The sequence below is a fragment of the Pelophylax lessonae genome (assembly GCF_965119305.1).
Source record: "Pelophylax lessonae genome assembly, chromosome: 9".
Classification (NCBI taxonomy): domain Eukaryota; kingdom Metazoa; phylum Chordata; class Amphibia; order Anura; family Ranidae; genus Pelophylax; species Pelophylax lessonae.
This window is the reverse complement of record NC_138776.1, coordinates 57,807,631-57,834,430: the sequence shown is the minus strand read 5'-3', so window position 1 is coordinate 57,834,430 and position 26,800 is coordinate 57,807,631. Positions and strand designations below refer to the sequence as shown.

The window sequence follows — 26,800 nt, the reverse complement described above, 5'->3', positions numbered from 1 at the left end:
AGTGTGACAGCTTCAGATGAGGTCTTCACTTCCACAAACGGCACAAGAAAAGTTTTCATAAAATGTTCTTTGTTGCAGGTGACCTCCGGAGCCCTTTGTGTGGAGGACCGGCTGCCATGAACAGAGCTTTGTTGATAAATCTCATTTTGTGTTTATTCCCCTCTAGCTGAACAAGGAAAACAAGAATCTGAAACGGATTAGCATGTTGTGCATGGCCAAACTGGGTCCAGAGGTCATTACTGAGGAGATCAACCTGGATGACGAAGACACAACTTCTGAAGGCGACAGTGGGGGAGTATGCACGTCCCTTAACTGTCAGCAGAAAGTAAAAGGTGAGGGAGCAGTTGTCAGCGTGTTATTGTTTTGGGACCTCCAAGTGTCAGTGTATAATTGTTCTAAACCTCCCAAGTGTCTGTCAGTATTGTTTTGGGACCCCCAAATCTGTCTGGTATTATTCTGAGACTCCAAGTATTAGGCTCGGTTCACACTTGTGCAATGCGGGAAGGCTGCGAATTTGCAGCCTGTTCTTGCATCACATCCGCACAAGAGGCAGTTCACACTGCCATATGCGATACGCAGGGGGTGTCAATTAAAAGTTAACGACACCCCCAGTTTGATCGCATATCGCAGTGCGATCTGACAGTTCGCACAGGATCGTATCGCACAAGTGTGAACCACTGTGCGATCCGATCCTGATGTGGCTGAAAAAATGCCTCCTGTGCGTCTTTGGTGCGGGTGCAGTGCGAATTTCAGCCATACAAAGTGTATGGCTGAATTTGCATCCGCACAGGAGATCGCATGTAATGAAGGAGCAGTGCGCTCCGAATTACATGCGATCTCCGCAGCCGCACATATGTGAACCGGCACTAGTGTGTCATTGTTCTGGGACCCCAAGTATCAGGGTGTCATTTTTCTGGGACCCTCAAGCATCAGTGTGTCAATATTATGAGACCTCCAAGTGTCAAGGTGACATTGTCCTGAATCCCTAAAGCTGGCCATAAACAGAGCAATTTTCTTTCTTGTAAAGAAAATTGTCAATTCCCCGTGCTGATGGTGGAAACCCTCTGGCAGAGTCATTGTATTCTCCGGGGTGGGGGGGGGGGGGGGGTAAGCTGTCCCTGCTGGGAGAACACAGTTATTATTGCTAGCAGGTATAACAGCCGCTAGCTATATTCACATGTAAAATCCGACTAATCAACTTGGGTACATTCAGCCTGCCCATACATGGTTTGAATCTCGGCCGGTTCCTGCTGAAGTGGCCGAGATTGGAAACAGTCTTTGGCTACCTTAAGTGTCTGTGTGTTGTTTTTCTTGTACTTTTTATGTGTCATTGTTCTGGGACCTCAATTTTTAGTGTCTCATTGTTCTTGGGACCTTCAAGTGTCAGTGTCTCATTGTTTTTGGGATCCCTGTGTCCCTTTTTGCCCAGAGTAGAGGATAGGATTGGCGAGGAGTTGGTTTAGAATATCGATCGACCGATATAGTTTTTTTAACGCCGATACCGATATTTTGGTCATCGGATATCGGTATTGGACGATATTTTCGGGGATTAAAAAAATATGTATTTTTTTTTTTTAATGTCTACATGTACTGTGGTGGATGGATCTGGGGGTCTAAAAGACCCCAAACCCCTCCTCTGCACTTAAAAGCATTCTAAATGCCAAGTTTGGCTGTTTTGAATGCTGTAAGTTTTTTTAATTTGGCGCCGCCAGTACACGGAAGTGATGTCATGTAATGACATCGTTTCCGGGTACTCGGCGCCGAATTAAAAAAAATGGAGACCCGGTCAGAGCTGAATGCGGCTTTGATCGTGTCTTCTCTTCGGCGGCCCTGCAGGTAGGATGCCCGTGTCTCCCGGTGGGACCGGAAACCCGGGCAAGCCATTGAAGGCTGCGGGAGGGGGGGACGTCCCGCTCCTTGGAATGACAGCCGAGCGGCTTCTCAGCCGCATCGGTTGTCATTACAAGACAGCCGACCATCGGCTATGGACGCCGGGACCGGGGTGATGCCTCTAGCTACAGGCATCACTCCGGTACAGCACTTTCCCGAAATATCGGCAATATCGGTAAATCCAAAGTCCGATTCCGATATATCGGGGAAAGTGCATATCGGCCACTGATATATCGGTGTTGCCGATAATCAGTCGATCACTAGTTTAGAAGTCCAATTTTGGGGCCTGAAGTTAGTTATTTATCCTGGGCTCCCAAGGTTATCTGTAAGATCGACCAACATGCTAGGTATTTTGGATTCCTTGTATTAAATCCTTGTGTCAGGTACATCATCAAGAAGGTAAGCCATTTCCCTGAAGGTGGGTGGTAGGCAGGAGAGCTGGTGGCATCAGAGAGTAATGCAATTTCACCCAAATCTTACATTCTAGTCTTAGACAATCTTAAGATAACCTTGGGAACCCATAATTATTTAAACAACTTCAGCCCCAAAATCAAACTTCTGAACACACTCCCCACCAATGCCATCCTCTACTCTGGGTAAAATGGGACACAGGGCATGCATGTAATGGTGGAGTGATGCTATACACATGATTATTAGCCCTTCCTGGTTGGATTAGGTCATGAAGAGACACCACTCTAAGCTTCTGGTAGCCCTGTAATATTATTCTTATGTCATAGGTCTCCAGGAACAGATCCTGTCTGCCCAGGGGGAGAAAAAAGCTGTCTCTCTAGAGCTTGAAGAGCTGCGATCCCGACTTGTGGACCTCATAGAAGAGGTGCTGTATATGGGAGTCATATGATTTTACACTGTACTTGGTCCTTCCCTTCACATTTATTCTATTCATTATAAAGAATTCTGGATCCTGTAACTGTTGTATATGGTAATGTACAACAGTGCTTTTCTCATAACCGAGTGAGGTCTCTGAAACAAAACAATATGAATCCCCTTCTTAGCCCAGGTATACAGCCTGGAATTTCTATAAGTACTCCATACTGCACCCTTTCCACCAACCCATATAATCATCCAGAAGGGACTACAACAAAGAAAAGACTAGCCAGGAGGGGCTGCACCCAGATCTAGCCAGGGCTTCACAGCATGGCACAGAGTTGTCAGTCCAACTTCTTAAAAATGTTTACTGGTGGGGGGCTGGAAGAACACAGAGATGACCTCTTCAATTTGCTTCTGCTCCTTTAGTGTCCAATCACAGGTGTGTGAACAAGCTCTTTTGTTTCACTGCAATTAAAAAAATAAAGTCAGGGACCTTCACCATGCTGCATGGCAAGGGTTTTTAGACTACACACCTGTCTGAACAGAATTTCTGAAACTTTTGGCTGATAAACCAGTTTACATACCTTTTTCAGCTCTTTAATGGTTTGCAAAAATAAATCTAACTCAAATGCTGTTTTAGCTTTGGATACAGTGGTCAAGTGCAAAAACTGGATTTACATTGTGTTTTTTTTTTTTTAAATTTGAGAATCATTTAGATTGGATCTGTGTGATCACATGGGTGAGTGCAGCCTCCCCAAAAAAATGAGTGGAACCCGGTGCAGTGTGGGCTGGTTTGAACATACAACTTTATTACACATAATCATTTCTTGGCACATGAATAGTGTCAGAGTTCACAGCATGGTACTCTTCTCTTCCAGACTCAGTGACTGGGGTTGTAGTATATTCCTTCACAGCGTGGGGCTAGTATTGTCTTCCATTCTGTATGAATGGATCGGTGTGCATCACTTTGTGAGTGAAATATATAAACCAAGATCAAGCTCTTATAAGAAGCTGTGTTCCTGAAACAGTAGTGGGGCCGATAAAATAACCAGAATTATAGCAAGCGAAGGTCTCAGATTTCTGGTTGAAGTTAACAGGTGAAAATGTTTATAAATCGGATAAAATCTGGAAAATAGATTGTACGTGATATTTAGAGAGAGGAATGGCGGAACACCAAAGCTTTATATAGGTAGGACAAAAAAGAGAGAAAATGTATTAAAATTGCAGCATTTTATTTAGTTAAGAGACATCTTCCCCTCCATCATGATCCCTCCCCTCCATAGTGACTCCTTCACTCTATAATATATTTCCAAGGAACAGGCCCCACACCAATGCTATGACTTCTACAGTGTACACTATGTGTCATAGAGATCCACATTGCAGTGCCTCATACTGAGAAACAGACCCCACACCACTGTACAGTGCCTCGTGCCAAAGAAAAGGGCCCCACATGACCATGCAGCCTCATACCGAGGGATAGGACCCATTACCATGCATACGGAATAAACGGTCCCCACACCAATGCCATGTCTCACATTTTTTATTTTTTTTTTTAGGTGAATGCTACTAAAAAAGAAAATGTCATGCTGACCAAAGAAGTTTTTGACCAGCGTAAGCTTTTAGAAAAGTACAACAGAGGTAAGATCATATGATATTTTGATTTGATAGTATTGGGTTCATTTGCCTACTGGCATCTTTCTCAGGCTCAAATTGTGAGACTTCCCACAGTAATTTGTATCTCTGCCACTCCCATAATGGTGAGATTTCCCTGCAGTAGTTTGTGTCTCTGCCCCTCCCACAATAGTGAGATTTCCCTGCAGTAGTTTGTGTCTCTGCCCCTCCCATAATAGTGAGATTTCCTGCAGTAGTTTGTATCTCTGCCCCTCCCACAATGGTGAGATTTCCCTGCAGTAGTTTGTGTCTCTGCCCCTCCCATAATAGTGAGATTTCCTGCAGTAGTTTATGTCTCTGCCCCTCCCACAATGGTGAGATTTCCCTGCAGTAGTTTGTGTCTCTGCCCCTTCCATAATAGTGAGATTTCCTGCAGTAGTTTGTCTCTGCCCATCCTACAATGGTGAGATTTCCCAGCAGTAATTTGTCTCTGGCCCTCCCACAATGGTGAGATTTCCTTGCAGTAGTTTGTGTCTCTGCCCCTCCCACAATGGTGAGATTTCCCTGCAGTAGTTTGTGTCTCTGCCCCTTCCATAATAGTGAGATTTCCTGCAGTAGTTTGTCTCTGCCCATCCTACAATGGTGAGATTTCCCAGCAGTAGTTTGTCTCTGGCCCTCCCACAATGGTGAGATTTCCTTGCAGTAGTTTGTGTCTCTGCCCCTCCCACAATGGTGAGATTTCCTGCAGTAGTTTGTGTCTCTGCCCCTCCCACATTGGTGAGGTTTTCCTGCAGTGGTTTGTGTCTCTGCCCCTCCCATAATGGTGAGATTTCCTGCAGTAGTTTGTGTCTCTGCCCCTCCCATAATGGTGAGATTTCCTGCAGTAGTTTGTGTCTCTGCCCCTCCCGCAATGGTGAGATTTCTCTGCAGTGGTTTGTGTCTCTGCCCCTCCCACAATGGTGAGATGTCCTGCAGTAGTTTGTGTTTCTGCCCCTCCCACAATGGTGAGATTTCCCTGCAGTAGTTTGTGTTTCTGCCCCTCCCACAATGGGGAGATTTCCAGCAGTAGTTTGTGTCTCTGCCCCTCCCACAATGGTGAGATTTCCTTGCAGTAGTTTATGTCTCTGCCCCTCCCTTAATGGTGAGATTTCCTGCAGTAGTTTGTGTCTCTGCCCCTCCCTTAATGGTGAGATTTCCTGCAGTAGTTTGTGTCTCTGCCCCTCCCACAATATTGAGATTTCCACGCTTTTAGTATATAACTTTTATTGTCCCAATTCTTTCCTTCTTGTATGATTGTGTATTCCATTCTTTGTAGTCAGCTTGGTGGTTGTAGTAAAAAGGGCAGGACTCATCCACCTGTTGGCATGTTTCTGCGCCAGTTAAACACTTGGCACTGCCTGGATGACACTTTTGACTTGTTTGCTAACACGTCTCTTCTGCTGTGCTGAATTTCTGCCTCAATAATTGCTGGCTTTTGATTAGCAATTAAAGTCCTTTGAAGAAAAAGTGGCATGAATATTAATGCTCTGCGTTGGGGAAGGAGAGGCGCTGGCAGCTCGCAATGGCCTCTGATTATAATGACTGTGTTTTCACTGCGTTGGCCGGGGGAGGTGGGGGGCTGTTTGTGGTTGGACTCTGGAGCAGCTCATTGGTTAATAGGATTAGAAACTTAGGCTAATTGCTGCACATTTCAGCCAGCAAGCCCCGAAATTTTCAGAAGTGATAGAAGCAGCTTTCACAGTGCACTCTGTGGCCTCGCAGCCATCGGAGGGAGGGGGGTGTTATTGTTTTGTTTCTGGAGATTGGCCACTTCCTGCCCACCTCTCATGTTTGGCTTTTCAGAGTTGATTGCAGGCGCAATGAGGAGTTATAACGACCCTCCTAATTTCCCTGTTCATTATCCTCCTTGCCTGCATTGTTGAGTGTGGACCTTGGACCCTCCGCCTTCCCCCATCTAGCCATTTTGTGGCGCTGCAATTCCAGCAAGCTTTATACACGTGTTATGATCACACGGTGATAACAATGATTATACAAGTGGGGAAAGCAAATATAATTTTAGGGTACATCACTAGGGGGAGAATCAGAAGGAAAAAGAAGGTCCAGATTCCCTTATCTTTGTGTAGAGGGATGACCAGCTTGAGGAAAAATGTCATGATTCCCCTATATAGTTCTTTATGTAGTAGGATCACTGCAGGAGGAAGAAGGTTCTGATTCCCCTGTATAGTTCTTTATGTAATGGGATCACAAGAAGAAGGAAGAAGGTTCTGATTCCCCTATAATAGATCTTTATGCAGTGGAATCACCAGCAGAAGGAAGAAGGTCCCGATTTCCCAATAATATACGTTTAAGTAGTGGGATCACCAGTAGTAGGAAGAAGGTTCGGATTCCGCTATAATAGATCTTTATGCAGTGGAATCACCAGCAGAAGGAAGAAGGTTCTGATTTCCCAATAATAGACGTTTATGTAGTGGGATCACCAGTAGTAGGAAGAAGGTTCTGATTCCCCTATAATACTGTAGTTCTTCATGTAGTGAGATCACCTGCAGAAGGAAGCAGGTTCTGATTCTCTTTTATTAGTTCTTTATGTAGTGGGATCACCAGCAGTAGGAAGAAGGTTCTGAGTCCCCTGTATACTTCTATGGTGATCACTAGAGGGATCACCAGCTGGGGAAAGGGTGTCCTGATTGCCCTATTTAGCTATATGGTTATTACTAGAGGTATCATCAGTAGGAGAACAGTGTCCAGTTCTGGAGACATCGTCTAGATATTGATAAGATAGAACGAGTCCAGAGAAAGGTCATTCGTTATGCGTTTTTGTGTTTTTCATAGTCCTATAGTCAGAGTTGTGCATTTATTGTATTGGAAAATATTTTGGAGTGGAGATCAATGCTCAAGTTTAAGAAAAGGTCAGACATTTCCCCGTTGCTTTTCATCTTTTGATGTTGTCTTATGGTGGAGTTCACTTCAAAGAAAATGGGATGCGTACCTCCCTAGCCTCCCAAGTCACTCTCTGAAGGCACTGGGTGCCAAATGCTAGACGCTAAACACATGCAGCAAAAAGAGCCAGGCTGCACTGTGTAAGATTCAAAAGTAGACCTACATTTATGCCAAGCTTTGTGGGTGAAACGCGTCGAGTAGGAAGTCACAGGCAGAGATTCTTTGTCCATTTGTCCGGAGCAATAAACTTGCCAGGTTTTTAATTTCAGAAAGTGGCGCTGGACTTTTTTTTTTGTTTTTTTTAAGATCTTTGTAAAATCCACCCAAAATTATTATTAATATTATTATCTTTTTTTTAACAATGGCTCTTTGTAGGTCTGCAGCCTCCTTTTATAAGATACCAGCAACCCTAGCCGTAAAGGTAGCAACCCTAGGCACATGGGCATAGCCATGTGCAGAAGCTGAATGCCATGATAAGTACAGTGTTCATGATTGTATGACAGTTGTTTGTTTTCTTGCAGTGTCTGTCTTGGCGGTGGAGGAATATGAAGATTTACAGAACAGCCTAGAAATGGAGAAGGACCTGCGTGAGAGAGCAGAGAAACTGGCCCGGGAGGTAAGATACGAGACCAGGGTCCCTGCTGCACCGAGAGCCACATTCAAGAGCCACATTGATATTTGCAGTGTACAGTGTCAGTAGAACTGAAAGAATGTCTGTGGTCAAATCCAAATGGCTTAAAAACAGTATATACATATGAGGTGCGAGAGAGGTGTGACTGCATGTTACGGCATAAAATTCTCAATTAACCCTTTTTACATTGCTGTACATTCTTAGATACTTCTAGCAAACATTTGCATTAAAATGAAAATCCTGAAGGGAGGGCATTTTCCTCCAGATGAAAATAAGGCTTTTTTTTAATTAGTGCCAAGCCCAAATAAAACCCCACAGATGTCATTAATTTTAGACGTATATCTCTGATCAACTGTGACCTCGAAATTCTCACTAAGCCTAGATTCATACTAAATGCGGGAATTCATCTGAACGATTTCCAACCTGCATTTCAGTCCAACTTGGGGGGCGATTTGAGAGACATCTGTGCGAGTTCATACACAGATGTCTATTAAAATCGCCCGCAAAGTCGGCATTGCACCGATTCAGACAGCGCTGTTGCTTGCAATAGGCTCCGATTTTGCATGTGATATGACATGTCATGAAATAGCAAAGCTAATTACAAATTAAGGGTTTTTTTAATGTAAAATGTGTAAATATATGTAAAAATATTAAGGAACAAAGCAAACAAAAACAGAAAAAAAGTTTAACTATTAGTTAATAAAATAGAACAAAAAAATCACCAGGAAAATTACAATTGAATGGAGAAGGAGAATACAGAGTTAATTAGTGTTGAAGGGTTAATAAAGGGTTTAACAGAGGAACATTTATTTAGAAAATAAAAAATGTTTTTCTTTTTTTTTTTACTTGTTAAGTTTGCTTTAACTCCCTTTATCTGCAGATCGAAGTTCATCCCTTTCATCTGTAGATATGAAAGTTACAAATGATACAATGTTTCATTGCAACTTTCTGTATTCCCGTCTGAGCAATGTTGTTGATAAATATTGCCAGACTGATTTTTCTTCTTTTTTTTTTTTTTTTGAGAGCTCCTGATGCTGATCTTCTCTGTGTACTCTTCAAGTCAGCTGTGGTTAATCACAACTGAATTGCATTGTACTGGGACAGGGGAAATCCCAGAAGCAGAGCAGAAGGACTGGATGTACTAGACACGCCCTGCGTACAATGATAAATGAAGAGAGATAAACACCGCTCAGGCTAGTCAAAGTCCATGATTCAAGGTGGGTGCTGAACCTCGGCTCACCACCAGGAGAAACCTAAAAGAAGAAAATGGTCGCGCACCACCACGAAATCCAATGAAGAAAAGTTCCTTTATTCACATAAGTGGTACAAGGTACAGAAGGGTAGGTGAACAAGTCAACAAGCATGTAGCATTCATGTGAAACGCGCCTACTGTCCTACCCTTCTGTACCTTGTACCACTTATGTGAATAAAGGAACTTTTCTTCCTTGGATTCCGTGGTGGTGTGCGACCATTTACTTCTTTTCTGTGTACAGTGATAACATGTTTTTGGACATGTCCAGTACGCAAAGTCTGCAACTGGTTAATAAACCCAGAATTTACACCTGGCTTTCTTCCACGTCAGTTTCACTGATGGCAAAATAAAGGACTCCTCTAAATAGGGTATTTTTTAAATTGGTAATAACTTGTATGTTCTGGAACATTATCAAAAAAATGACAATTATCCCCAACTGAACTGTTCTAATAAAGCCAAATTACATCATATCTCTATACTAAACTTGAAGGTTCAGCCTGTCTATTGTCTCTGATGTTCGAGATCTCCTGTAAAACCAGAGACTCGACCAAGGGTCACATCTCTATCATACTGTATAAAATATCTCTCCCTCATAAACTCCCTTATATTTAACAGGAACAAGATCTCGGCATCACAACTTATCCTAAATATCATTTAACACTTCCCTAATTGAATCCAACTCTAAAGCCCTATTATGCTGGTATCTGATACCTACTAGGGTAGCAAAAATGCATCTACAAGCGTCTTGTGATTGCTTAAGATGTTGTGGCCGCACGGGCACCATGTTCCATATATGATGGCAGTGTCACAAAGTAACCAGGTTCTGGATCAGAGTCTTTAATTGCATTTGGTCGGTGACAGGAATACAGATTCCTAGATCACCAGAAATCACTCTTTTCATGAAACTGAATGCTGATATCCCTAAAAACACCAGAAGACTGATCTCTTACATAGTTCTAGCAGCATGAATAGCACTTGCAAGATTCTAGAACCAGATGCTGGTGAAATGTACGTTAAGCAAAAGCTGATTTGAATTATGAATAATGACAAACTTGAAACCCTCTTAAATATCAAGTTCGGCACGTCGTGGGATCTTTGGATTCAATACTTCTTTTTAAGAACATTTAAATGACATTCGTCAAGACTCTGAAGGCATTATTGAATGCACTGACATTTTCTTTTTTGTGCAAATGTTTGTATGAAAATCTATTACTGTATTGCCTTCAGTTTTAGTTCTACACACCACAAGTTGAATATGAATTCCAGGTATGATTATTTTTGCTTACTTAAAATGGTCCACCTTGGAAAAGTGTAACTATTGTATGCATATACAATACCTGCCCAATCCTTGTAGAAGGTGGAAATCATTGTTATATGCACCAACTACTACAGTGATTTCTACCACCTTCTGAGTCCTGTGCCGAGCAGCTGGCCTGCTGTTTGCGACTTCATGAGGTCAGCTGCTCTACAGGGGCACCATTCAGAGAATGCTTGGCATGTTCTCAATGAATGCTAAGAGTTCTCTAATTGGATGAGGTGAAGAGGCAGGGTGGTGACATCACAGAAATGGTGGTTCAGTATTGTCTTCAGTAAAGATTACAATAACTTGTTTTCATTTTCCAGATGATCATCGAACAGAATAAACTGAAGCGACAGAGCTGTCTCCTGCTGCAGGAGTGCGCCCCCAGCGAGCAGCTTCTAAAAGCGCTTGACGAGAACGCCAAGCTGACCCACCTTCTGGAGGAAAACCGCATCCAGCATCAGCTAAAGGTGACCCAACCACTCAGAGACTATTCACTTCCGCAAAGACCCCATCCAACTTCTCCTGAACTAAAACACTCTTGATCCCCACCAGATTGAGGACTCCGATAGCTCAGAAGAGGAGAAGTATATAGAGAAAGGAGCTGAGTCCTTCAGCAGTGCATAGTGTTTCAGGAGAGGACAGTTAGATAGAGGAAGGAGCTGAGTCCTTCAGGAGTGCAGAGTATTTCAGGAGAGGACAGTTCGATAGAGGAAGGGGCAGAGGCATCCAGCAGTGCAGAGTATTTCAGGAGAGGACAGTTCGATATAGGAAGGGGCAGAGGCATCCAGCAGTGCAGAGTATTTCAGGAGAGGACAGTTCGATATAGGAAGGGGCAGAGGCATCCAGCAGTGCAGAGTATTTCAGGAGAGGACAGTTCGATAGAGGAAGGGGCAGAGGCATCCAGCAGTGCAGAATATTTTAGGAGAGGAGAGTTTGATACAGGAAAGAATAGAGACCTTTATCTGCATAGTCATTCAGGAGAGGGGAGTTATATAGAGGAAGAAGCAGCACAAGCAATTTCAGTAGATGAACATTAAATAAAGGAAGGAGCAGAGGAGAGTATTTCAGGAGAGGAGCAGAGTCATCCAGCAGTGCAGAGTATTTCAGGGGAGAAGAGTTAGATAAAGGAAAGAGCAGAGTTATCCAGCGGTGCAGAGTATTTCAGGAGATTAGAGTTAGGCCGGCCATAGATGGTTCCAATCTCAGCTGGTTCAGCAGGAACTAGCTAGGATTTGAACTGTGCGTGGGCGGCTGAATGTACCAAGATTGATTGATTGATCAGCTTGGCTACAGACAGCCTGCCGGATTCAGTTGCAATTATCCCTAGCGGCTGCTATAGCTGCTAGTAATCACTGTCTTCTCCCACCCATTCCCTGACCCCCCCCTCCCCTCCTGCCGGGAGTAGACAATGACTCGGCAGGAGGGATTCCCCTGTCAACACTAATTGTGTTGATGGAGGAATTGTGCAAATTTAATTCCTGCAACCCACCGTCAGTAGCCTGCCTTAGATAGAGAAAGGAGTAGAGTTATCCAGCGGTGCAGAGAATTTCAGGAGAGAAGAGTTAGATAGAGGAAGAAGCAGAGTCCTCCAGCAGAGGTGATTTTGATAGAGGAAGGAGCAGAGTCCCCCAGCAGAGCAGAGTATTTTAGCAGAGGAGAGTTGGATAGAGGAAGGAGCAGAGTCCCCCAGCAGAGTAGAGTATTTCAGCGGAGGAGAGTTGGATAGAGGAAGGAGCAGAGTCCTCCAGCAGTGCAGAGTATTTCAGCAGAGGAGAGTTGGATAGAGGAAGGAGCAGAGTCCTCCAGCAGTGGAGAGTATTTTAGGAGATTGAATTTCATTATGTGTAATCTTGTACCTTGTTCTTTATAATAAGGTGAAGGAGTTGGAGGATCAGTTGGCGGAGGACCGGCTTAGGAAGGAGATTCAGAGTCTGAAGAAGCAGCTGGAGATAATGGAGGAGGAAAAGAAGGATCTCGAGGTGAAGCTGCAGAGTACAGAGTCATTAGTAAAAGACCTGAAACACTCAGGTATGGAGATTTCTTATATATAATTGGAGGGGGAGGAGTAGTTTAAGGAAATAGAATGCTTCCCAATATTAGTTTTACACAACAGTTTAGTTTTCTTGGCATAAATGTCTCTGCATGGATCTTGAGGGAGGACTCCACGCCAAAATGAGGAAAAAAACGGAGTGGGGGTCCCCCCCAGGTTCCATACCAGGCCCTTAGTATGGGGTACATTGTACCCCCACCCAGTCACCCCCAAAAAAGGCAATTTAGTGTAAATAATGACAAGACAGTTTTAAAAAATTCTTTATTAAAAATCTTCCTCCGGTCCTCTCCCTCCGGTCTTCTCCCTCCGGTCTTCTCCCTCCGGTCTTCTTCCTCCGATCGTTTCCCTCTGGTCTTCTCCGCTGCCAACCAGGTCCTCCTCCGACAATGTCTCCCGTGATTATGCCGGCTACGCTCTTTGTGGCTTCCTATATAGCCATGGGGCGTGGTCACCCGGGGACCCCACCCTTTGAGTCTCAATGCATCGTCAGGTGAGGACACAAGGGGGCGGGGTCTCCAGGTGACGATACCGGGTTGCCATGTACCATGGCTATATAAAAGCCGCAAAGAACGGAGCCGGCATAATTACGGGAGAGGAGACATAGTTGGAGGGAGACCGGGTCGGCAGCGGAGAAGACCTGAGGGAGAAGGTTGGAGGCAGAAGACCGGAGGAAGATTTTTAATAAAGGGCTTCTCAAAACTGTCTCTTGTCATTATTTACACTACACTGCCTTTTTTGGGGTGAACGGGTAGTACCCCATACCTATTCACATGGGGGGGGGTCCGGGATCTGGGGGGCCCCCTTGTTACAGAGCGCGTTCAGATTCCGATAAGCCCCCTGCCTGCAGAAGAGGCCCTTGTCCTCATCAACATGGGGGCAGGATGCTTTGGGGTGTGGGGGTGCAGAGCCCCCCTGCTCCAAAGCAACCAACGCCCCCCCCCCATATTGAGGACATGTGGCCTGGTATTATCCAGGAGGGGGTGGGGACTGCGTGATCGGATAAGGGTCTGGTGTTGATTTTTGGGGGGACCCCACACCATTTTTTTTTTTTTTTTTGCGTGGGGTTCCCCTCAAAATCCATACCAGACCCGAAGGGCCTCGTATGGAACCTGGGGGGGTACCCCCACGCTGTTTTTTTCCCATTTTGGCGTGGAGCCCCCCCTCAAGATCCTCAGAGCGCAAGTCTCACCACAAGTCGGATCATCCTGATCCGACTTGGATGCGACTTCCATTCAAATCAATGGTCTCTCATAGGGAACCATTGATTTTCACACAAAAAAAAAACGTATGACGTGGCTTAACGCTGTATATGCCACTTACAGCTTTAAAACGTCTGTGTGTGCATGAGGCCATAAAATTACATGGAGGGGCGTTTTTAGGCTGCAAAAAAGAAACGTCTGACACTGCTGAAATCATCTGCAAAAATGCCCTGTTTGCATGAGGCCTACAAATTATGTGGGTTGCAGTTGCCAACCTTTTCCAGAAAACCCTATATGCCTGGCTGCTCATTTTCCATACTTTGAAACAACAATGTGGATCCATTGTGCAGCAAGTGAATTCTGGATAAAATATGTGCATTTTGTGTCAGTAACTAAAAGCATACTGGGGGTATAAGTATAAGGGGGTGGATTAACCTGGCAGTGAGGCAAGCTAATCCAACAAGATTAGGTAATTAATGAGTTCTAATTAATCGCATTACTATCACCATTATCTTTAACTGATATAATTAATTATTAAGCATCATTATTCTATAATAATTATCATATAATAAAGCTAATAATTGGTTTATTATTGTGAATATTTGTAGATGATGATGATTATTATTATTACACTAATTATTAATAAAAATAATTGCTATATTATTACAAATTGTATTTAGTAGATAATATTAATAGTAAGTAATAATATTTATCATATATTATTAATTATAATAGTTAACATTTAATCATTATAGTTGAACAATAATACATTTTTTAAATAATCATTATAAAATTTAAGTAAAAGTAATTTAAAGTAATAGTTATATGTTTTTTTTTTTGAAAATTTGTTTTTATTGAACTTTTGCACACAAAAAACAGACAAGACAATGCCACGCAGGGCAACAACCACCCTCAGTGACAACAGGTCAAACCCCTCCCACACCACCCCCCACCCACCCCCCCCCCCACCCCAGGCTCCATCCAGTACGTCCAGTGGAAGAACAAAGCATCCATCAGTAATAAAGATACCCCTCAAGACTGCTCCAATTATCCAGTAACAAGGTCATAGAACATTATAGATTAGTCCAGCACAGAGCCCACTAGCAGCAACCCCATGGCTTAGTCAATAAAAAAAAAAAAAAAAAAAAAAAAAATAGAGAGACTTCTATACATGCAGTTAGAGCACAATGAACAGGAATATATCACCGACCGGCATGGCCATCCCCCCCCCCCCCCCCAGACAGTCCCGAACAGTAGCACATAAAACACTAAAGCTGATCTACGGAGGTCGAGGCCGGAGAGTCTATCCATGTTTTCCATACTTTATCAAACTTGCGGGGGCACCCCCTACTGAGATACGTGGCCTTATAGAGCGGAGTCACTTTATTAACCAAGCCTTTCCAGAAAAGGATCGTGGGAGCCAAGGGACTCTTCCAGTGTAAGAGCAGAGCCTTGCGCGCATAGAAAAGCAGCAAGCTGACCAGAGTACGAATGGCCCTCGCAGGAGCTAAGCCATCCACCAACCCCAAGAGGCAAACCTCCACGGAGCTGGGGACCGGAATCTTAACCACCTCCACAATACAAGCTAAGACTGATGCCCAATAGTCCTTGACCACCGGGCACCCCCAGAAGATGTGACTGAAGTCCGCCGGTGAATGGGAACAACGCCAGCACTCCGCCGAGGCCGTCTGATAAATACGTGCCAGCCTCGCCGGCGTGTAATAAATCCGATGCAGAAATTTAAAGTGAATCAGACGGTCCCTCGCAGAGACCAGGTAGGCGAAGGGTGAACTCCACATATCATCCCAGTCATCACCATCCAGGTCAGGCACCTCCTCCACCCAGCGTTCCCGACATCTACGTACAGCAGGCGGAGTGACAGCGAACAATTCCCTGTACAATTCTGAGAGAGGCTTCCGCATACCCGCCGCTTGTATCGCTGTTTCAAGAGCTGAAGCTTTAATCACAACCCGAGAGGAACCGAATTGTGCCACAAACGCATGGCGAAGTTGGAGATAGCGAAAAAAATACCCATTTGGAAGATCATAACGCGCCTTCAGGGCATCAAAGGAGCACAGCTCCTCACCAGAGACAATATCCCCCAGCAACTTCACCCCCTTAACGGCCCAGATGGTAGGATCAGGGATCGAGGCAAAATGAGGAAACTTGGGGTTCCACCACAATGGGGAGGCCGGGGAAACACCAGTGGCTCCTGGCTCCACCAGCACCTGCATCTGTTCCCAGGCTTTGATGGTAGAACGCATCGTTCCTGTCAGCTGAAATGTAGCCCTGGACCCTCGATGCAGTAAAAGGCGAAGACTCTCGTAGGAGCCCAAAACAGCCGCCTCCAGCACCGTGGCGGAGTCCCCATCGTCCCCTGCAAGCCAGCGTCGCGCCACCACCCCCTGCCCAGCCAGGAAATATTTATAAAGATCAGGTAAAGCCAATCCCCCCTGACCCCAGGGCTCCTGCAACACCTGCAGACCAATTCTAGGAGGAGAGGTACCCCAAATAAAGGAACCTATCAGGCCATGAACGCGGCGGAAGAAAGAACGCGGGACCCACACCGGGGAATTTCTAAGGAAGTATAGAAAGACAGGGAGAAGTTTCATTTTCACCAAGTTAATGCGCCCCAGAACCGACAAAGGTAAGTCGCGCCACACCTCCGCCCTGCGTTTAAAGACCTCCAGCAGTGGGTTAAGATTCAGAGTAAGATAATCCGCCACCCTCGCCGACACCCTGACTCCCAGGTAGGTGAACTCCGTCACCCATTTCAATGGTAGCGCCCCATCAGCTGCAGCAATGGCACCAGGATCAATAGGGAGCATAGTGGATTTATCCCAATTCACCCTTAGGCCGGAAAACTTTGCAAAAGTGTCTAGGATATTGAACACCGCCCGCAGAGAAGCATTGGGATCCTTCAAAAGTAAAAGCATATCATCCGCATAAAGTGCCAGGCACTCCTTAATGGAGCCCACTTCCAGAGCCCCCACCTCCGGAGATGCACGCAACGCAATAGCCAAGGGTTCAATCATCAGAGAGAACAAAAAGGGCGAAAGAGGGTAATAGTTATATGTTAATAAGAATAGTGATACAATTTTTTTTTATTTTTAACTAATAATAATCATATTAATAATTAGGTAGTTATTTATTTTGTTAATGAGATTAGCCATGAGGCGAGGCATGGTAATCCAGTGATAGCTGAGCAATGTTTCCTCCATCATTTTTTTTTTTTTTTTAGATTTCCTGAGTAATTACAGATAAGATTGCCGGGTCAGTGGGCAGTTGTCTCTCTCCCTTGTTGCCATCTCACTACATTGTAATCCTGGGGATTAGGAAGAAGGTGGAGGGTTTGGGGAAATTTGTTTGTGATGAGAACTGGACATTAACCTGCTGCCTCTGTACCTCGTCTTCTCTTCATATCGGCTCTCTGTTTTTTCTGGCAATCAATATCTCCTCCATTAAAGGGAAAAGTGCTGTCTCATTAGCAGAAAGCAATATTGCAGTAGATGAGTAATTAGTGCTGTATCTTTTGTTGTATCACTACTTTCTAAAATGAAAAGTCTACCCTTAATGCCCCCTCACCCGGCAATGAGAGGATGACATTGTCAAAAGACAGAAACGGGAACTTTTCATGTTATTGAGGTCCGCAGATTAGTGTTAATTAAGTCTCTGCAACTGATTCAGTATCTCTCCTCCACAGGACGGAGCTCACTTATGGTAGGTCAGAAGTGGTTGGTGGGCAATCGTCCTGTAGCATGGCACAAAAATGTACAGGAGCATTGGCTAAGACTCCTTGTTTGCGCCACATCACAGGTGTCATCCGTATTTCTGGGGAAAGTAGAGTAGATTCTTACCCCAAGGCAGTTACTAAGGGATGTCTGCGCTTTTTGGAACTAAGCTTTGTAAAATTGTTCTTTGACCCAACTATTCATGAGGAAGAGTGACAGTCATTTTAAGTCAGAAGATGTTTACCTGCTCATCTTTATTTTCTCATCTCTTCTTCCCTGAGAGATCTCACCCCTGACACTCTCACCTCTGCTTCCCAGAGAGATCTCACCTCCAAAAGTCCCACCTCTTCTTCCTGAGAGATCCCATCCCTGACAGTCCCACCTCTTTTTCCTGAGAGATCCCCTCCCTAACAGTCCCACCTCTTCTTTCTGAGTGATCCTATCCATGATAGTCCCACCTCTTCTTCTTGAGAGATCTCATACCCAATATTCTCACCTCTTATTCCTTGAGAGATCTTATCTTTGACAGTTTCCTCTCTTCTTCCCTGAGAGATCTCATCCTTGACCATATCAGCTCTTTTTCCCTGTGAGAGCTCACCCCTGACACTCTCGCCTCTTCTTCCCTGAAGGATCTCATCCCTGGCATTTTTTATCTCTCATTCCTTAAGAGATCTTGTCACATACCTGGTCGGAGGCCAGAGTGCTGAGAGAGCTTCCCTTGTGGCTAAGTGCAGAGTGCCCATTAAGGTGTTAACAGTAAGTGCTATGCTCAGAGAAGCAGGGGCAACAGGCTGAGATGATGCAGAGATGTCGCCTGGATTACCATTGACGAGCAGGATGCACTGCTGGGCAGGAGTCCCTCAGGAGTACCGGGTGAGACTTGGCAGCAGGGAGAGCCAGGAGCCAGGCCAAAAGTCATGCACGGAGGGTCAGCCCGGAGAAAGCAGCAAGCAGGGTCAGGAGTAAGCTGGGGTCATACACTTGTAATTAGGCAGTAGCGGAGTCAGAAGACAAAGCCAGGGGTCAAGCACTGAGCAGCAGGCAGAAGCAGGGTCACTGGAACAAGCCAAGGGTAAAAGCCAGGAATGGAGACAAGACAGGTCCAAGGCAAGCCAGTAACAGGAAATCCAATAAAATCAAGAACAGGAACACAGGAAAACACGGAGGTAGCTGAAGATCATTCAGCAACTAATGGCTCATGCTGCTAGTTTTAAATAGGCCACTGGGTGCCAGCATTGTATGCGCACTGACGCATGGATCTCCGTGGCCGCTCTTGCGCGCATGTGCATTAGCAAATTTCTAAGTGCCTATCTTTCATTTTGCTGGGCATTTGAAAATGTGCCAATCTTTCTCTGAACCGTTCTCTGACAGTGCCCAGGCATGCTTGCTTCTCTGGATATTTGCTGAAGAATTCACGCAGGAGTCTAGGGGCATGTACATTGCTTCCTGGCTCCCATGAAATTTCCTCAGGTAGAGTACCCTTTCCACTTTTTGAGGTATTGGACCTGTTTTCCCCTCTTTCGACAGTCCAGAATGGCCTCTTCCTCAAACTCTGTTTCTTCACCCACTGTGATGGGAGGTGGATCCTCTCTTCCTGCAAAGGAAACAGAAGTAGCTGGCTTGAGCAAAGAAACATGAAGGACTGGCTGAATCTTAGAAGAGATCACAAGAATAGTTTGAAGGCCACAGGGTTAACTTCCTTCTTAATTGCAAATGGGACAATTAATCTTGGACCCAACTTCCGTGAAGGGCAGGATAGTTTAAGGTTTGCTGTGGAGAGCCACACTTTGTCGCCAACCTTCAGAGCTGGATTATTTCTCTTCTTCTTGTCAATTTATTTTTTATAAGCCTCCTGCGCCCTTCGCATGGTTTCCTGAAGAACCTGGTAATTCTCCTGGATGAAAGTTACCCTGTCCTGTACTGCTGCTTCTGGCACAGTATTGGGCAGAAATGAAGGATGGAATCCGTAATTTGCCTAAAATAAGATTGACCTGGTGGAAGCATGTACGGAATTGTTGTATGCAAACTCTGCACAAGGAAACAAAGATACCCGGTAATCTTGCGAGAATGTACAGAAACAACAGAGATATTGCTCCAGCGTCAGATTTGTTCTCTCTGTCTTGCCATTACTCTGAGGGTGATAAGCTGATGACAGACAAACTTCAATATTTAAGGCTTTACAGAGAGCCCTCCAGAACCTGGAGGTAAATTGCACTCTTCTGTCAGAGACAATGCTGTTTGACAGGCCGTGCAATCTTACAATCTCCTTGATAAAGGCGTGTGCTGTATCTATGGCAGAGGGAGTACCCATCAGGGGCAGGAAGTGGGCCATCTTCGACAGGCAATTGACCACTACCAGAATAATGGAGAGGGGTAAATCTACTATAAAGTCCATGGACAGCATTTTCCAAGGGTGGTCTGGGACTTGCAATGGTCTTAACAGGGCCCAAAGCTTGCGTGTGACTCCCTTTTTCGGGTACAAGTTTTGCATGAACCCACATTGTCCTTGCAGTCCTGCCTCAAGTTGGGCCACCAGTAGGAAGGTTGAATAAGCTCAGATGTCTTATGGACCCCGAAATGGTCGGCAAGCTGGTGATCATGGAAGGTCTTGAGGACCTGAAGTCTGGCTTCCTTGGGTACAAAGATTCTGTCTCTGTGGCTCAAAAATCTTTTTGAGTGCAGAGGTGTCAAATTCTGAACATTGAGCAGAGGTCTGTTGGACAGTTCATCTTAGATTGGGCTGAATCAGAAGAAAGTCTGAGGTGACAAGATGGTACTGGGGGCAACAGTCTCTGGAGTTTCTGGAAACATGCGTGAGAGCGCATCGGCCTTCCTATTTTTGGACCCTGGGCTATATGTGAGATGGAAGTTGGACCTAGAGAAAAATATGGCCCCTTGAGCTTACCCTGGTCTTAGAGGTTTGGCTGACCTAAGATACTCTAGGTACTTGTGGTCTGTGAATATCATGTACGATCTTTATAGCTAATAGCTCCCAGTCTCCCACATCATAATTCCTCTCGGACTGTCTCATCTTCCGAGAGAAGAAAGCTACTTGATGTAGTAATGCCTTAGGACCTTGTTGTTGGGACAGAACCATTCCTGTGGTGATTTCTGATGCATCCTCCTCCAAAACATAGGGTAGAGCTAGGTCTGGTTGCTGTTGAACAGGGGCAGATGTAAGCAAAGTCTTTAATTTATCGAAAGCAGTTTGGGCCTCCTGGGACCCCTGAAAACAGGTGTGTTGACGGGTCAGCTGGGTATCTGGGGCAATGATGCCTGAAAAGGTCCTAAAAAACCTTTGATAGAAGTTAGCAAACCGCACAAATCTTTGGACGCCCTTTTTATCGGTGGGAGCTGGCCATTCCAGGATGGCGTACACCTTCTGAGGATCTACGGTCACTCTGTCTATGGAAATGATTAAGCCCAGGAATGGAATGGATGTTCTTTCAAAATCTCATTTCTCTGCTTTTGCGTAAAGTCCGTGTTTCCTTAATGTGGACAGAACCTTTCTAACGTGGACTCTGTGTAGCTCTAGGGTGGCAGAGAAAATTAGATTATCGTTCAAGTAAACGATCAGAAAGTGAGTCTTTCTTTTGTACAAAAAAGATCACAGCACCAGCTGGAGAGGGTGAAGGACGAATTAACCCCTTTTCTAGGTTTTTATCAATATATTGACTTGAAGCCTCAAGTTTAGTCTCTGAAAGTGGAAATATTCGTCCAAAGGGAATTTCTGCACCCGGTAACAATTTGATTGGACAATTGTATGGGCGATGAGGTGGTAATGCGTCCGCATTCTTTTTATCAAAGACGTCCAGAAACCGTGGTAAACTGCAGGACTGTCCTGGCTGAAGTTGGAAGTCGGTTGGACAGTGAGGCAGCTGGCAGGTAACATGGATTCAGGAATTAAACAGGGCTCAAGACAGTAGGTTGATGTGAAGAGGATCTCCCCTTTAATCCAGTCAATCTGTGGATTGTGGGCCTATAGCCAGGGTATTCCCAGGATCACAGGGAGCTTTGGTGAACAGAGAACATCAAAGCGAAGAAACTCTTGGTGGCTGGATTCAGTTGAGGTAAGTATAGGTAGAGTCTCTTGAGTAACAGAACCAGATCTGGCCATCAGCCAAGTGGACTTCAACTCTTTGCTGCTTAGTTTGAAGGCGAATACTAAGTTTTCTTGCCGGCGAAATGTCCAAGAAGTAACTGCATGCCCCAGAATCAACTATTGCTGGCAGTCTGACTTCCCCTTCCGCCACCTGTTACGAGACATGGAGAATCAGATGAGTCAGGGAAGATCCAGAAACTTGGAAGTATGTAGGGCTGGGAGGACAGGACTTACTGGGTCTCACAGGGCAGTTGCACAGGAAATGTCAGCTTCCTCCACAGTGGAGACAGAGGTTGGCCTGTCGGTGGCAAAGGCTTTCATCTGGGGTTAGAGCAGAACGGACCAAGCCAAGCTGCATAGGCTCTCCTTCAGACGCTGTTGCATCAGAGGATGCAGGAAATGGTGCAGGAGCAAGTGGGGCCTTTGGTAGCATCCATGATGGTCGGAAGGATTGTAAATGTTCTGACCGCCACTCCCACAGGCGTCTGTCGAGTTGGATGAGAGCTTCAGAAAGTCCTGGCCGATATTGGTATCTAAGGGTAACCTCATTCCACCCTGTGTCTGCAGACCATCTGCCAAAGTCTACTGTATAGTCCTCTGCAGAGCACCACCCTTGCTACAAGGTATGAAGGGCAGATTCAGCAGTGCGTTGCAGGTCTTCCTATAGCAAGGATATGGTCTCGAAGAACTCATCCACCGAGTTGATAACATGACTCTTCTGCTCCAGCAGGTGATGGGTCCAAGACTGAGGTTCATTTGACAATAGAGAGATGATGAACCCCACTTTAACAGTCTTTAGAGAAAAAGTTCTTGGCTGAAGGGCCAGGTAAAGCAAACAAGCATTCTTGAACACTCTGAACTTCCTTTCATGACCCGAGAAACGTTCTGGAGTAGGTACCCTTGGTTCAGGAGGTGGGACAACCACAGTAGTAGCAGGAGCTGAGCGTTCTTGGACAGATGAGACGGACATAGTGACTGCAGCAGGTGGATTAGAAGTTGCCGTAGCAGAGGACATCGTCAGGTTCTGCAAGCAACCTTCCAACTGGAAATATCCATTCTGAAGACCTTTCACTGCTTGGGTAAGAGCTGAGATTTGCTGGCACAAAGTCTCGAGTGGGGAAGCACCTCAATCAGCCTCTGACATACTGGCTGGATGATACTGTCACGTACCTGGTCGGAGGCCGAAGTACAGAGAGGACTTCCCTTGCGGCTAAGTGCTGAGCTCCCCTGAAGGTGGTAACAGGTAGTGCTATGCTCAGAGAAGCAGGGGTTGCAAGCTGCGACAGGCTGAGGTGATGCAAAGATGTCCCCTGGATGGGCGCTGACGAGCAGGATGCCCTGCTGGGTGGGAGTCCCTCAGGAGTACCGGCTGAGACTTGACAGCAGGGAGAGCCAGGAGCAAAGTGATTAGCCAGACAGAAGTCATGCACGGAAGGTCAGCCAGGAGAAAGCAGCAAGCAGGGTCAGGAGTAAGCCGGGGTTATATGCTGGTAATCAAGCAGTAGCGGTGATAGAAGAGCAAACCAGGGGACAATCCTGCAGCAGCAGGCAGAAGCAGGGTCACTGGAACAAGCCAAGCGTAAAAGCTGGGAATAGAGACAAGACAGGTTAAGGTAAGCCTGGTTGGTAACAGGGAATACAATAATATCAAGGACAGGAACACACAGGGGAGCTGAAGATCATCCAGCAACTAATGGCTCATGCTGCTGGCTTCTAAATAGGCCACAGGGGGCCAGCATCTGTCATGCATTGCGTGCGCACTGGCACATGAATCTTTGGGGCTGTTCTTGCCCGTGTGCAGGGCTGCTGTTATAAATCGCGGGGCCCCATACAGACTACCTGACAGGGCCCCCTCAAGAAAATATTAAAGATATATTTAGCTAAAATTACAACAAAATCACTATTATCAGACACAAATATAACATAACTCGCATAATTCCTGCTAAATCTAAAAAAAAAAAAACTATGTTAAATAAAAAAGAAGATAAGATGAGAAAAATATACAGGCTGGGCAGTTGGAGCTCAGTGATCAGAGAGACAGAAAGAGAGAAACAAAGTTACAATTTACAAATAAACTCCTGAGCAGAGATAAGTGCTGGGAGGGAGGGCCCACACAAGGGAGGGGGATTAGTGAGGGACGACTGTCTCTTTCTCAACAGATAAAAGCTGATAGCAGGGAGAGGGACAGATCAGATTCAGGTGCTGGAGGAAGATTTCTGTAATTGTTGTTCATCACTAATCCCCCTCTCTGTGTGGGCCCCCTACAAGAGGACTGGTGGTCCCCCCTATCAGCGGCCCTGCTCGTGTGCGCTAGTGCATTAGCATTGGCGAATTTCTAAGTGCCAATCTTTGGTTTTGCTGGGCATTTGCAGATGTGCCAATCTTTCTACCAACCGTTCTCTGACAGATCTTTTCCTTGACAATCTCCTCCCTTCTTCCCTGAAAGATCTCATTCCTGACACTCTTACCTATTCTTCACTGAAAGATCTCATTCCTGACACTCTTACCTATTCTTCACTGAAAGATCTAATTCCTGACACTCTTATCTCTTCTTCCCTGGGAGATCTCTTTTCTGACATCCTCACCTCTTTATCCTTGAGAGATTTCATCCCTGACCGTTTCACCTCTTCTTGCCGAGAGATCTCATCCCTGACATTCCAACCTCTTCTTCCTTCAAGATATCATTCTCAACAGACTTACCTCTTCTTCCCTGAGAGATCTCATCCTTGACATTTACATCTCTTATTTCTTGAGCGATCTTATCCTTGACAGTCTCTTCTCTCCTTCCCTGAGAGATCGCATCCTTGACTGAATCACCTGTTCTTACCTTCTTGCCTGAGAGATCTCACCCCTGACATTTTTACCTATTATTCCTTGAGAAATATTATCCTTGACAGGCTCCTCTCTGCTTCCCTGAGAGATTTCATCCCTGGCACGTGGACCTCTTCTTCCTGAGAGATCCCATCCTTGACAGTCCCGCCTCTTCTTTCTGAGAGATCCCATCCCTGGCAGTCACACCTCTTCTTCTGAGAGATCCCATCCCTGACAGGCCCAACTCTTTTTCCTGAGCAATATCATCCTTAACACACTTGCCTCTTCTTCCTGAGAGATCTCATCCCTGACATTCTCACCTCTTATCCCTTAAGAGATCTCACCCCTGACAGTTTTTACCACTTCTTCCTGAGATATCTCATTCTTGACACACTCACCTGTTCTTCACTGAAAGATCTTGTTCCTGACTCTCTCGTCTCCTCTTCCCTGGGAGATCTCATTTCTGACATTCTCACCTCTTTATCCTTGAGTGATTTCATCCCTGACAGTCCCACCTCTTCTTCTTTTGAGATGTCATTCCCCAACAGACTCACCTCTTCTTCCCTGAGAGATCTTATCCTTGACATTTTCATCTCTTACTCCTTGAGAGATCTTATCCTTGACCGTCTCTTCTCTCCTTCCCTGAGAGATCTCATCTTTAACCGAATCACCTGTTTTTACCTTCTTGCCTGAGAGATCTGAATCCTGAAAGTTTTGCCTTTTCTTCCCTGATAGATCTCATCCTTGACACTTTGACCTCTTCTTCCTAAAAGAGATTCCTTTCTTGACAGTCCCACCTCTTCTTTCTGAGAGATCCCATCCCTGACAGTCCCACCTTTTTTTCCTGAGCAATCTCATCCCTAACAGACTCACCTCTTCTTCCTAAGAGATCTCATCCCTGACATTCTCACCTCTTATTCGTTGAGAGATCTTATCCCTGACAGTTTTACCACTTCTTCCTCAGAGATCTCACCTCTTTATCCTTCTGGTCTTCTTCCCTGTGAGATGTCATCTCTGACATTCTCACCTCTTTATCCTTCAGAGATTTCATCCCTGACCATTTCACCTCTTCTTGCCAAGAGATCTCATCCCTGACAGTTCCACCTCTTCTTCCTTCAAAAAATAATTCCCAACAGACTCACTTCTTCTGTTCTGTGAGGTATCATTCCCAACAGACTCACCTCTTCTTCCCTGAGAGATCTCATCCCTGACAGTTTTACCTCTTTTTCCCTGAAAGATCTAATCTGTGACAGTTTTATCTCTTCTTCTCTGAGAGATCTCACCCCTGACACTCTCACTTCTTCTTAAAAGATCTCACCCCTGACATTTTTCTCTCTTCTCACCAGAGGGATCTCATCCCTGACTTTCCCGCGTCTTCTTCCAAGATATCAGTCCCAACAGACTCCCCTCTTCTTCCCTGAAAGATCTCATCTCTGACCACTGTATCTCTTCTTCCCAAAGGTATCTCATCCCTGACACTCTCACCTCTTCCTCCCTGATAGATCTCATCCTTGATGGTCTCACCTCTTTAAAGAGTTGCTGCAGGGAACTTTGTCAGCACAGTTCAGTAGATTTCAGTAAGGTGACAATGGGTGTTTTTTTTTCACCACAAGACCATAACTGACATCTCTTTGATCTGGCCTAATATGACATTAATAAACAGTGAAATACATTTTTTTAGTATTCTTCTATTTCTTGTGCCTTTTTCCATCTGTGTGCCTCATTTTTTACCAGTTTTAATTATACAAGCAAAACAAAACCGTTAAATAATGACAAATAGCCATTATTTCAGCAATCCCGATAAAGAGGCTCTGTAAATGTGATGTTGGTACAAATGACACTGTTCCGGGCAACATCATGTAGCGACCAGCAGTGTGTACACACCTTTTCAGGATCTGCCTTATTCAATGCAACTTGCAAACGTAAGCTGCACTCCACTGTGCTTTTTACTTAACTACAACAAGCTTTATTGACACCAGATTAGGTGTAATTGTGTCAGGGGTAATAGACTTTGAATACAGCCTAATATGCATGCGTCAGGCTATGTTAGAAATTCACTGGCACATTTCACCAATAACATGGGCTTAATAATTGGTGTCCTTGCATGTCACGTTGCGAGAGGACAACAATAGAACAGTGACAGGCAAGGAAAAATGATTCTTTGGCAAGATCACGTCGGTGCTGTGCTGGGGGTGCTGTATTCAAAGTCCTGCATATGTTTACCTCCCCTGGTTTGTGATGGAGAATTTCCTTATAAATGAAGTCATAATTCAGAAACATCTTACTGAGATAACCGCAAACAATGCAGTGCAATACTGATAAACACTAGTACATGGAATTCTAAAGCTGTTAAAGGGAACCTGCCATGAGAACATACAAGGCCTGCTACTGCTTATTACTGCTTGTGAAATGGTTGTCATGCTGATCATTTAGATTCAGTGTTTGGATTCACTAA

At 45.1% G+C, this 26,800-nt stretch overlaps 1 protein-coding gene across 4 annotated transcripts in view; it reads left to right on the top strand.

The window, feature by feature from the left end:
* The window catches only part of SHTN1 (shootin 1), a 241,956-nt gene that overhangs the window by 145,523 nt on the left and 69,633 nt on the right, over positions 1 to 26,800 (top strand). For all 4 annotated transcript variants that reach the window (XM_082269192.1, XM_082269190.1, XM_082269191.1 and 1 more), the window contains exons 5-10: positions 167 to 332; positions 2,628 to 2,725; positions 4,275 to 4,356; positions 7,788 to 7,882; positions 10,773 to 10,919; positions 12,327 to 12,480. In XM_082269192.1, coding sequence (XP_082125318.1) covers positions 167 to 332; positions 2,628 to 2,725; positions 4,275 to 4,356; positions 7,788 to 7,882; positions 10,773 to 10,919; positions 12,327 to 12,480 — 742 coding nt within the window. The remainder of the gene's footprint in view (positions 1 to 166; positions 333 to 2,627; positions 2,726 to 4,274; positions 4,357 to 7,787; positions 7,883 to 10,772; positions 10,920 to 12,326; positions 12,481 to 26,800) is intronic.